The sequence below is a fragment of the Pelecanus crispus genome, chromosome Z (genome assembly GCF_030463565.1).
Source record: "Pelecanus crispus isolate bPelCri1 chromosome Z, bPelCri1.pri, whole genome shotgun sequence".
NCBI lineage: Eukaryota > Metazoa > Chordata > Aves > Pelecaniformes > Pelecanidae > Pelecanus > Pelecanus crispus.
Window position 1 is genome coordinate 18,018,120 of NC_134676.1, and position 11,918 is coordinate 18,030,037.

Sequence of the window (11,918 nt, forward strand, 5' to 3'; positions counted from 1 at the left end):
GATTTTGATGGGTATTGGAAAATCTGCCTCTTTCCTACCTGCACTTTTCAGTTTCTGAGGGTTAGAGTTCTCTTTTAGCTATCTAAAATAAGCATCTAAGTTGGTAAAACAAAGAACACATTACGCAGATTTGGTGAAAGGAGTGGTTTAGCTTTTTTTTAAAGCAGCAGAGAAATACTTGATCACCAGCCCTCATTTGCCAAAAGAAGGCTATGGGTTAATTATGGGACTTGAAGTTAGGTTTCCAAGCCTCTAAAAAGTACTCAGGCAGTCAATAGTTGGATTTGTATCCCATTTAAATTGCATGAAAAAGTTTGGTGTCCTTTGTACTAGAAGAAAAGAGAAAGTGGAATGCCTGCTGTTCTTCAAATTCCACCTTCATGGCACCTTTTAAGAATGAACATAAACACTTGCCACCTTGGTAATATTGTATTATAATATTTACATACATTAGCTTTCTGCTGCAAGACTTGTGTTCTACATCCAGTCCTTCATCTTCATATGGAGCTGAGTCTACCCATCAGTCCTCCCTTAGCTTGATCTTTGGAACACTGTAACTGACTCCACAAATTTTCTCATAAAAATGTACCTCTTTCACCAGCTGAATATTGTAATTGTGTGAATGACAAAGTCGCTTACTACAAATGTTTGAATTGTCACTCAGGTATCACATCAAAATCCAAATAGCTCTACCTGCCTTTCAAAATGACAGTATATTATTTCCTCCGGTCAATCAACTTCTGTTTCTTTCAGTTTACTCACTAATTTCAGAACAAAGATTTTTCATTTAGCACTAAGTTATCTTACAGAGTAGAGGTTAAAATTAGCTCACACTCCTGGATTTTCTGCACATACAAAACAAACCTTGGGAAAATTGCATGCAATGGCCTGAAACAGCACATATGGGATGCCAACTAGTTAGATGTTCCCCAAAATGCATGGGCAGTATGTGAGGTATTCTTTTGTAATTGCTACAATAGCACTGAAATACTACACAAAACTGACTAAGAAATCTAGTTTTCCCAACGGATTTCTGATTTTTTTTTTATTTAATGGGCATTGATGCAGTGAAACTAAGCTCTGTCAAAGCATGTCTTCAAGATAAGCTTTTATCTTAATGGCACTATCAAGCCAGAGTGGTCTTAAATGTCATCACCATTCTTAGCTGCCCTGCTGTAATGGCATCTAAGACCACAGAAAGTAGAATGTCCCTGTGCATCTTTTGAATTCCCAGTTGGAAGGCTCCTTACTTTGAAATGATGTGAGGGGCTTTCATTAAATTCATCTGGACTCTCGGCTCTCACATGGGAACTAGAAAGTGGTCAAACTTTGAAGTTAATTCTTTTAACATTTTTTCCTAATTAAAGGGAAGCTTTGGTCAGAAACACATCTTCCCCCCTCTCCCCCTGCCTTCCTACTGTAGTCCTGTAACAAAAGTGCTTTCATTTTGCTTAAAATGGGGGGAGGGCTGTGTGTGTGTATCTGATCTTTGACCTACAGATGAACATAGGCAATTTTAGCCGAAAAGGAATTCATCTGAGAGACTACATTAAAATAGCAGTTGAAATATAATGCAAGCTTAATTCTAATTGGTGGTGTTTGGAGTGCTATGTAGTTCTAGAAGCACTTTAATTTTGAAGGATGTGTAATGGAAGACATCAGCCTGTCATGTGAATTTTATATTCCTATAAAGATATTTGGAAATCATATAAGAAACATGTTTTTGTCCACAGATTTCAATTATTAATTCAATAATGGCTTTTCCCTACTGCCTGTATCTATGCTATGAGTTGCTTTAAATTCTCATCTGGCAGCTGTTGTAACATATAACCTGTTTTAAAATCAGCTAACGACATAAGTCATAAAATAATGAACAACTTTTCAACAGTTAAGGTTGTGTCTACTGCAGTATGTGGAATTTTACATGGAGCATACGGTTCCACTGATGTTACCTAAGCTGGCAAATGCTGTAGACTGTACATAACCCAAAAAATCTGTAAACATTAAAATCTCATCTGAAGCAGGTGGAAGAAGCTGACACCCTCTCTTTAGCAATTAAGTCAGTCAGAGAGAGACGCTGTAACCATGAATATGACACTCTATTTTTCTCCAATGAATATCCAATATCATGCTTGCTCTGAATAATAATGAACTTTTAAACTTTTAAAATGTCTTCTAAACAGGGCTGGGCCAGTAAGAGGGTAAAAAGATCTTCTGGAGAGATCAATTCCTTCCAGTTCTGAAACAGCCCATACATTTTGGGTTAGTCTACTAACTTTGGCAATAAAAAGGCAGGTTCCAGTACTAGTCAGAGCTTTAGGTAGTCATGAGAGAGCGAGGCAGAGTCCCCGCTAAAGTTCTTTTATGGATCTAGCCCTGAATCACAAACAAAGTTTGTTGCTAGGCAGAGAATTAAACCTTAACTGGTTAAACCTGGAGATACTCTTATTTGGTTGAAATCTGGTTCCCATCCTGCAAGATGAGCACCAAGAAGAAGGGATATGCCGTGTCCAAAATCTGTCCCCAGATTAAGAGAGACGTTGGCTGACTCTGCAGCTTCTGCAGAAATTTTAAAATAAAACTGAATTGGTTAGAACAATAGTTTGAAAGGCATGTTGTCTGCCTTGTACCAGTAACCTGAGAGTACCATGTATGTCTCTCTACAACCTAACATACTGAGAAGTACATTACAAAACCAAAAACTACTTTCTTTATTATGCAGGTGTAGGATGTGATGTTTAGTACAATGGAGCTTCAGTCTTCCTCTGAGGTCTTGAGATACTATTACAAGAGGAATATCTGATATTGATTAGTAACTTTGTTTTTCACAGGTCTAAGAAACTCCTTCACTACAAACCTTTCAGAACTGACTTCCAACCTGTTTTCTGGTGTATCTTTGGACTGACTTGCTAAGAGATGGGAATGAGGCATCATCAATCCTCAACATGTACTCAGATGTGCCGACGGTCTCCCATCACTGCTCTAGAATCAAATTACAGTACCTTTTGTTACTCAGCCTACAACAAAACCCATGTCTAGCTTGCGGCTCCCTTTTCAGGTTTCCTAATTTGAAGGGCTTCAATCTCACTGTTATCTCCTTTCTCTTCCTTCTAAAATAAACTGCAGGTCTCTGAGAAGGTACATGCTGCCAACACCATGGCACAGGCATGAAAGAAATGGCTTAGCAGGTGAGAGGGCTGAACCCTTTCTCAGTGGCTGCAAATCCAGCAGTGACTCCCATGGGACACAGAGCAACCCACCATGGCCAGGTGAAGCAGACTCAGACCTCACACCTTCTGCTGGGCCTTGGTTAAGATATGCCTCCATCATGTGATCCCTGTGATCCCATTTGGGCTGTGCCTGCACTTCTGGTGAAGGTTACTGAAGACATGTGTGCAGTTAAGCAGCTTCTACACTTGCACACAGGAGACACTGAGCCTGCTCTGTAATTAATGTCTGTGCAATCTCATCTCTGACTGAGTACATTTAACATACTTTGTTTCATTTCTGAGTTTCAGAAACAGAATAATTTCTCTATCAGCCCTCCCTATAGAGTCGGTTCAATAAGGTGAACTCCACTAGTTTCTGAACTACTGTTGGGCTTCTAACTAACCCTCTCCCGTGACCTTCATGTTGGAACTGAGATGCAGGGTTTTTTCCTAGTTTCAATTTTACAGATTTACTTTGAGGCTATGGCATTCACCTTAGCATTTGTATTGAACATTTTAGGCAGGGTATGAGTTTTCTAATCCAGGCTCTTTTTAAGCATTTATTTAAGCAATGCAAAGATGATCTGGGTTTATAGATTTAGGATAATTTGGATATTGCAGAGGGATTATCTCAGTAAAGAAGGAATATAGATCCTTTTTGAACTCTTGGTTTGCTTTTTTGAGTCGAGAGATCTATGGCTGGATAATATATTTTCATTAAAAGCTTGTGACAGAGCTGTCAGCAAAGCATCCCAGTACCTTTAACCAGACTGTCTGTTGGGCCCTGTTATCCAACGCCTTCGAGCTCCTACATGAAGATGAATGATGCTACAATGTACGCCAAGCAAACAAAACTGACCTGTGACCAGAACATCTGTAGATAGTTCAGGGATTTTAACTGCAGGTTAAAGCATAGCACTGCTTCCTGACACCTCTTATCTAATGCTATAGTCAGTATCAGGGTGAAGGAAACATTTAAAGCGCTTGAATAAAGTAGGGAAAATAAAAATGGTCCTTTAAACATTCACTTACTTCATCACTTGTATTCAGTTTCTGTATTGAACTTCTTGAGGGTTTAAAATATCCTATGCAAAAGTTGTTCACAGTGTTGTACAGCTGCAAGGCAGGCAATTCTGATTTGACAACGTGATGAAAAAGGTTTTCAACAGTGGTAAAATGTTAGTAATCCTGGTGTAGGTAATACGGTCCCTTGTATGAAATAACGGGTACAGTCTGGTCACATACCCCTGAGACAAATACAAAACTGCAGGGAATGCAAGAAAGGGCTGTTAAGATCAGCAGGGAAATGGAGACCTGTCTGCGTGAGAAGAGCTTGTTTAGTCTCTATCAATAAGGACTGAGAGGTGATATGACTGGTCTCTATCAATATTTTAGCAGGCAAACACTGGAGAGGAAAAAAAGCTCATTAAACTAAAGGACAATGTTGGCACAATGACAAGCAGGTATAAATTGACCATGAATACATTTCAGCATGAAATGAGAAGAATATTTCTAACCATCAAAGAAAACAAGTTTTGAAACAGGAGGTGCAGCGGCAAAAAGCCTAAGAACAGTAATGGTGATTTTCTGTAACAGTTTGTCTAAGCTTATGACATGGCTGGCTGTGATCACAGGGGAAGAGGTTCAATAGCTTCACCTTGGCCACATTTGACCAGTGTCCTTTATCAATCAAGGGAAAAACAGGCTTTTAGATGCACTTGGAGACTGTAGCATCTGGGATGAGGAAAAGGAGGGAGGTTGCTCCCTAAATGGTCAGTCATCTGATCTAAGGCCTTGTCCCTTCACCGTTCTGGTGAAGAGAATGGCTGGATTCAAAATTAAACATCCAAGGTTTAAATACCCAATACTTAACTGAGTCACAACTTAATATTTAAATCTATATTTTATAAAATACCTTGTGTCTTAATCAAAGGACAGCTTTTATTTACCTATGCATTAACAATATTTTAATTTCTACTTTACTTCCTCTTAAAGAAAACAATGGTTTTATATTCTATATTCTTTGAAAATCTCAACCCGAGGGTTTCAATCTCTGTCATGTATTCCAAAAAGTTCTTCCAAATACTATTGCAGCTCTGACAATCAATTCAGTGCCAAGCTAAGCTGAAGTTAAAGAGAGGGAGCAGATTATCTGGGATGTATGTAATGTGTCTCCTGTCCCAATTCCAGTCATAACTTCCTCTCCCAGCCCTGCTCAGTCTGAATCATAGAATTGTAGAATTGTTTAGGTTGGAAAAGACCTTTAAGATCATCCACTCCAACCATTAACCTAACATTACCAAGTCCACCAATAAACCAGTTCAGGGTACGGTAGCAATTTCATGTTGCCTGGCTTGGTGGCTGGATTATTTATAATGGAAGTAAAAACTAGGAATCATTAAGGTTGGAAAGGATCTCTAAGATCATCAGTCCAACCATCAACCCACCACCACCATGTCCACTAAACCATGTCCCAAAGTGCCATGTCTACATGTTTTTTGAACACTTCCAGGGATGGTGACTCCACCACCTCTCTGGGCAGCCTGTTCCAATGCTTGACTACTCTTTCCATGAAGGAAGTTTTCCTAATATCCAATCTAAACCTCCCCTGGTGCAGCTTGAGGCCATTTCCTCTTGTCCTATTGCTAACTACTGGGGAGAAGAGACCTACACCCACCTCACTACAACCTCCTTTCAGGGAGTTGTAGAGAGCAATAAGGTCTCCCCTCAGCCTTCTTTCTCCAGGCTAAACAACCCCAGTTCCCTCAGCCGCTCCTCATAAGGCCTGTGCTCCACACCCTTCACCAGCCTTGTTGCCCTTCTCTGGACACGCTCCAGCACCTCAGTGTCTGTCTTGCATTGAGGGGCCCAAAACCGGACACAGTATTCGAGGTGTGGCCAGAACAGGGTTCAATCTGGTTTGTTTTTTTTTTTATTTTAGAGATAAATTATCCCTGTCATTTAGATTGAGTAGCCACTCTTTCAAACCAGCGGGGTGGGGGGATGGGGGTGGTGGGGTGGGGGTGGAGTGGGGAAGTGTAATTATCTCCTGAAGATGAGCATGTAGGAAATTGGTTCAAAACCGCTGTTGCCTCGAATGAAACCAGGTAAAGGTTCCTTGTTTGTGCAACACAAGCATTCTGTCTGAGATGTGGGCCTCCCTCTGAAGCGTGGACTGGCGAGCAAGGGTCGGCCCTCCGCCCGCCCGCCCGGCACGGAACGCCTGCGGCCGAAGTCGCGGGCAGCCCGCGCCGCCAGGAACACGCCGCGAAGCCCGGCACCTCCGGGCCACCTCCCCCTGTGCATCCTGGGAGTTGTGGTTCTCCTCGGGGAGGGGCAGTCGGGCCACCTACAGCGCACGCGCGGCCACCGGGGCCATCCAGAGACGCGACTCCCAAAAGGCCCCGCCCCTTTCTGTCCCGGCAGCGCCCTTTCTCGGAGAAGCTTGCCGATTGGAAGGTTGGCTCGTTCACGTGGTTCTCAGCGGCCAATCAGATTTTCCCGTTGCCGAACACTGACCTTCCGCTGTCTCGCAGCTCTGCGAAATGGCGGCGTCCAGGGGGAGGCGGCTGCTGTGGCACGGCCGGTGCTGGTTCTCGCAGACGGGGGCCGCTTCATCTCTGCAGCCCCCCGACTCGCTCTACCCGCCCATAGTGGCTTCCGCCACGGCGAAGAGCAAAGCGGCCAAGCGGCGGCGCCTGGAGCATTTCCACCAGCGGGTGCACGCGGCGGCCTCGATCGAGGAGAAGCTGCGGCTGTACGGGCAGCTTCAGCGGCCCAAGTACATGCTTTACCCGCAGACCTTCGCCCTCAACGCTGACCGCTGGTACCGGAGCTTCACCAAGACCGTCTTCGTGCCGGGGCTGCCCCCGATAGCGGCGTCGGCAGCCGCCAAAGGCCCGAGAGCGGGGGCGCCGGAGGCCGCGAAAACCCCGGAGGGTGCGGCGCGAGTGGCACCCGGGGTCGCCAAAGCCCCAGAGTCGGGAACGGCGGTACCAGGGGCTGCGAAAACCCCGGAGCTCGCGGCGGGAGCGGCGCCGTACGTGGATATGGCCGAGCTGCGCTCCCTGGCCTGCGACGCCCTTCTGCAGGAGAGCTTCTACCAGAAAAAGAAGCGGCCGTTCCTCTACCGCGATCAGGATCACACCCCTGGCCCGTTCCTTACGCAGCTCGTCTCCACTCTCTCTGCTTTCCTGTGCGGTTGCAACCCGCTGCTGGCTGCCTCCTCCCTTGGTGTGGAACGGGGGTGGGAGGGAGAGGGAAGTGGGAACCCTTGGGCGGTGGGGCCGGTCTGTGAACCTGGCAGAAGTGTCGTTGGTGTAGCTGAGTTTTTCAGACCATCACTAGTAATTCGTCTCATCTCCATGTCGCCATCGTCCCACATGGTGCAAGCGGATTTTGATTTTTCTGTTTTACTGCAGCTACAGAACAAGAATTGGGAGGGTTGTAAATGCGAAGGGTTAATCTCTATTTCTGTCTCTCTGCTCTGTTTCAGATCTAAAACCTGAAGTTAACTATTATTGGCATCATGGTGAGGAAGTGATTGTTCATGGACATCGAAAGGGTAGAGTTGATCCTGTACGATTTCAGATAGATGATAAACCACACCTCCAGATCCGTGTACCAAAGCAACTTCCAGAGGTGCGGATGTTTTCAACAGCAAATTAATTACATTGATTTTTACTTATGTTTCTGACTGCCACTGAAACCATGCGATAAGTAGTATGTGGAGGACCTGGTTAATCAGGCATGTAGCACATCTGTGCATTTTTCAAGTCTTAATTACTACCTTTTTGTAAGTACTTTGTAGATATTGAGACAGTCTTCTGAACTTCAAGTTGGTCATCTTGTGATTTAGATAAAATACATGTTGTTACACTTAATGGAGGTTTTAACTTGTTCTATGCTTGTAAGTGGAGGCAAGAATAAGAAATATGGTGCGGAATGTCCTCAGCAGAGGAGAATAAGATGAGAGAAACAGAGAGTAAAAGAATGGAGTAAGAGGGAGCACGTATAATCTGAATGTGAGCTCTGTTACCTGTTAGTACTGCTTAACAGTTGTTTTCTTGAATCCTCCGTTTTCTGGAAGCTGATTCAATCTTTTAATCTTTTTCTTGTAGGTTTATACAGTGGTAATTGTGTAGGCTGTGAGTCTGTTACCCAGTTTCCACCACAAACAGAAAACTTGCTCCACTTTCTGTAAATGCTGAACATTTCTTGCTAACTTAATTGTACAATTCGCTTACGTTAATACTGTTATATGTTACAAACCTTAGCATTTTGAAAGAACTGTCTAGGCCATTAAAAATCTTACATAGTGCAAAACACTGAATACCTGTAAACTCACTCTGCTGGTTCAAGTTAGTTTGACTGCTGATAGAAATGTTTTTGCTCATTTTCAACAGAAGTGGATTTTGGTTTTGGGGTTAGTACCAATTGGCAGCTTTGTTAGCACCATTTCACGCAATGCTTTTTGTATATTGCAGAAAATTCAGATGTCAGTATAAGACATGTACTAGCATTCATCACAAGATAAGAAGTTCTGTAGAAAAAATCAATCTCAGTTAAAGTTATATATATGGTGTATGTAAGCAAGACTTGCACCTTCTGCTGTCTGACCAGAAAGTGGCATATTATGTGAGGCCTGATGTCAGAAATGTGACTTACATCATGGCTTTTCTTTCTTCTGCTTCGAGATTGTACCACTGGAGTCAGATCTTGGAGATGTTCCCGTTATTGATCACAAACCATCCAAACTGCCATTGTTCAAAAAGCAGTACGAAAACAAGGTATTTATAGGTAAGAGTTTCTAGTCATGAAACGTTAACTACTTTTTTGTGTAAAAAACCAACAACCAAAAAAACCGCAAAACAAATACCACCCCCCAACCTTTCTCCTCCCATGAGCAGAAAAAAACATTTACATATTTTTATATGTAACTATACTGTGTAAATATATATAGTATATAAATCTCAATAGAGATTCCATGTCAGTTAGGCAATGGGGAGAAGCATGTTTCTGTGTATATGGTACTCTGGCCAGATTCGCTTGGAGGAGTTGGGTTGAACAGAAAATTGGCAGGAAACTGGCTTTGAATTTTGATACATATCCTTAGAGATACTTTGGTATGTGATCTCTTGCCTTTTGGAGTTGGGCAAGCCCTCCAGCCTCACTCAGAAATGGAGGAATCTCAGCGTTCATACAGATCTACAGTACAGGTTCTGACCTGTTGTTTGGAGTCTGATAGTAAAGACGTATTTGTGTGCATAGTAAAGAGTGTTCTCTGACTGACTCCTAATTTTTTTTCCTTTTGGGGGACACAGGATCAAAGGTAGCAGATCCATGCTGTTACGGACACACCCAGTTTCATCTTATTCCTGATAAACTAAAGCGGGAGAGGTTTGTAAAAGCAAATCTTGAGGATCAGATTGAAGTTCTTTATCGAGCTAATGGTATTGCAAGTCTCTTTGCCTGGACAGCAGCACAAGCAATGTATCAAGGTGAGACAGTCAACCTGATAAATTCTTCCTGGTGATGAATGCCTACTATAAAGTTCTCTAACCTTTTCTCCCTGCCACCTTTTTCTCATGCTTTTTCTTCTGAAGACCATCCTTTAAGTAGGTCTTTGAAAATTTAATTGAACCAATGAATGAAGCAGGCTTTATACAAGGGAGTTAGTTAAGATTTTGTTTTTGAGTACTTTGACTCAGGGAGAGTTAATTACACAGCAAAATAGTTATTTGTGTATAGCACTAAGTCTGTGCAAAAACCCAGTCCTGTGTTCACTCACTCAATCTGCATTTGTTAGGGGGAAGGGTGATCGATGTCAAGGAGGGGTTTTTTTCCCCCCTTTTTTTTCCCCCTGTTCTGAAACAACTATGTTGCTTAGCCCCTTGTTTCAGAAATGTTAATTCTGTGAAACTGCAGTCAGTGAAAGAAAAATGTCAGCAGCCTTACTTGAGGATTTTATGCCTGTGTTTGTCTAAAAATCCTAGGAGGCCTGGATTGATAGACCAGATCAGTTTTTTTGCTTATTCATGTAAATATAATTGTTATCTAGTATTACTAGAAGATACCTGCTGGTTTGTAGTTTCACTTGTGAAACAACACATGGAAGAAAATTCTTTGACTGTGTATATTGCTGGCTCTGCATCAAATTTTTTATGTAATGATGTGTTAGAAAGCTTAACTTTGTGGATGTAAACTGTTAAAGTCAAGTAAGTCATGGCTTCAAAGCTAGTTGGTTGCAAGCACCTTATGAGTGATAAGGACAGTGTGATTCGAATCTATGAAGCTTTTTCTTTGTTCTGTAACAGTTTCTAGCAGTGTTCATTGCATATGATACCAAATATCTTTTAAGAATATTACTGTGTGTGAAAGCACATGTGCTTAAATATGTAAAGAAATTATTTTCAAAAGACTATTAATGCTCAGTGGGGGTTGTTTGAAGCATTAGTACTTACTGATACAGTGTTCTTGGTGTTGTCTGGCGGGTTACTATAGTCAGCTGTGCTCATGTGTACATATACATGCTTCTGTCATGAAACAGATGTTCAGTGCCCTGCGAGAAGTGCGGAATAGTCGACTTTTCCCCTGTGATCATTTGCAGGACTTCGATGCATTAATAACCTATGTAATTTCAGAAAGCCACTTGGCTGATCAGTGTGGGGTTTTTATCTGTCAGCGATAGGGAACTGTGTACAAAATGCAAATATGCCACTGTGTCCCCGATCTTGGATATATCCTTCACTGGTGGTTGCGTTTTAGTTAGTCTGTATGAAGAATGTTTGTGTTGCTAAAGCAGACTGGACTTTTTTCCCTACTAAGTGGCTGCTGGAATTCCCAGTATTTTTCTGTATTTCAGCATTGGGGTTGAGACGTGTGTGCTGCTAGGAATTTCAAGTCCTGTATAACTAGTGTTATTTCTTTATTTTGTAGGATTCTGGAATGAAGCAGATGTGACCCGTCCTTTTGTATCGCAGGCAGTAGTGACTGATGGAAAGTACTTTGCTTTCTTCTGTTACCAGCTAAATACTTTGGCACTAACTGTGGAAACTATCCAAAATAACTCTCGGAAGAATATTTGTTGGGGTACAGACAGTAAGCCACTGTATGATGTTGTGGAAGATGGTAGTGTGAAAGGCTTTAATGATGAAGTTCTGCTTCAGTTGGTTCGTTTTCTGTTAAACAGACCAAAAGAGTTGTAAATCATTAAACAATAAAGTGTTCCTGTTTATGTGCCTGAACTTCATTGTAATTCCATGAAGTGTGGGCTACAATATGCCTTGTTCTTAGTCAAGTATTTGTCTAGCAAACACTATATACATCTTTTATGATATTTGGCCTTATTTCTTTATTTTAAATGTATGATACTGTACACTGAGAAATAAATGTCTAGAATACCTTAATGTCTTTTGTATATTTACTCTTAGAAGTGTATTGCACTAATTCAAAGTCATGTGGATACTTTCTTTTTGCAGACCCATAGCTCTGTGTTGAACTGTCACAGCAAAGTATGAATTCATATGACCATCTGTGCTGGTTTTGGCTGGGGTAGAGTTCATTTGCTTCATAGTAGCTAGTATGGAGCTGTGTTTTGGATTTGTGCTGGAAACTGTTGATAACACAGGGATGTTTTCATTACTGCTGAGCAGTGCTTGCACAGAGTCAACGCCTTTTCCGCTTCTCACCCCACCAGTGAGCAGACTG

General features: G+C 42.2%; 1 protein-coding gene across 1 annotated transcript; it reads left to right on the forward strand.

Moving 5' to 3' along the window:
- The first annotated feature begins 6,754 nt into the window (after positions 1–6,754).
- Positions 6,755–11,609, forward strand: MRPS30 (mitochondrial ribosomal protein S30). Its single transcript, XM_009490354.2, has 5 exons — positions 6,755–7,442; positions 7,705–7,850; positions 8,906–9,008; positions 9,533–9,709; positions 11,148–11,609. Exons 1-5 carry the CDS (start codon positions 6,755–6,757, stop codon positions 11,414–11,416), a joined length of 1,383 nt encoding a protein of 460 aa, XP_009488629.2. The 3' UTR covers positions 11,417–11,609.
- The last annotated feature ends 309 nt before the right edge of the window (positions 11,610–11,918 follow it).

Bases quoted from the DNA above. Each gene is read 5' to 3' on its own strand.
- MRPS30 (XM_009490354.2), top strand. From the start codon at position 6,755: ATGGCGGCGTCCAGGGGGAGGCGGCTGCTGTGGCACGGCCGGTGCTGG. The intron at 9,009-9,532 runs GTAAGAGTTTCT...TGGGGGACACAG, and splicing joins CGAAAACAAGGTATTTATAG to GATCAAAGGTAGCAGATCCA. The intron at 9,710-11,147 runs GTGAGACAGTCA...TTTATTTTGTAG, and splicing joins AGCACAAGCAATGTATCAAG to GATTCTGGAATGAAGCAGAT.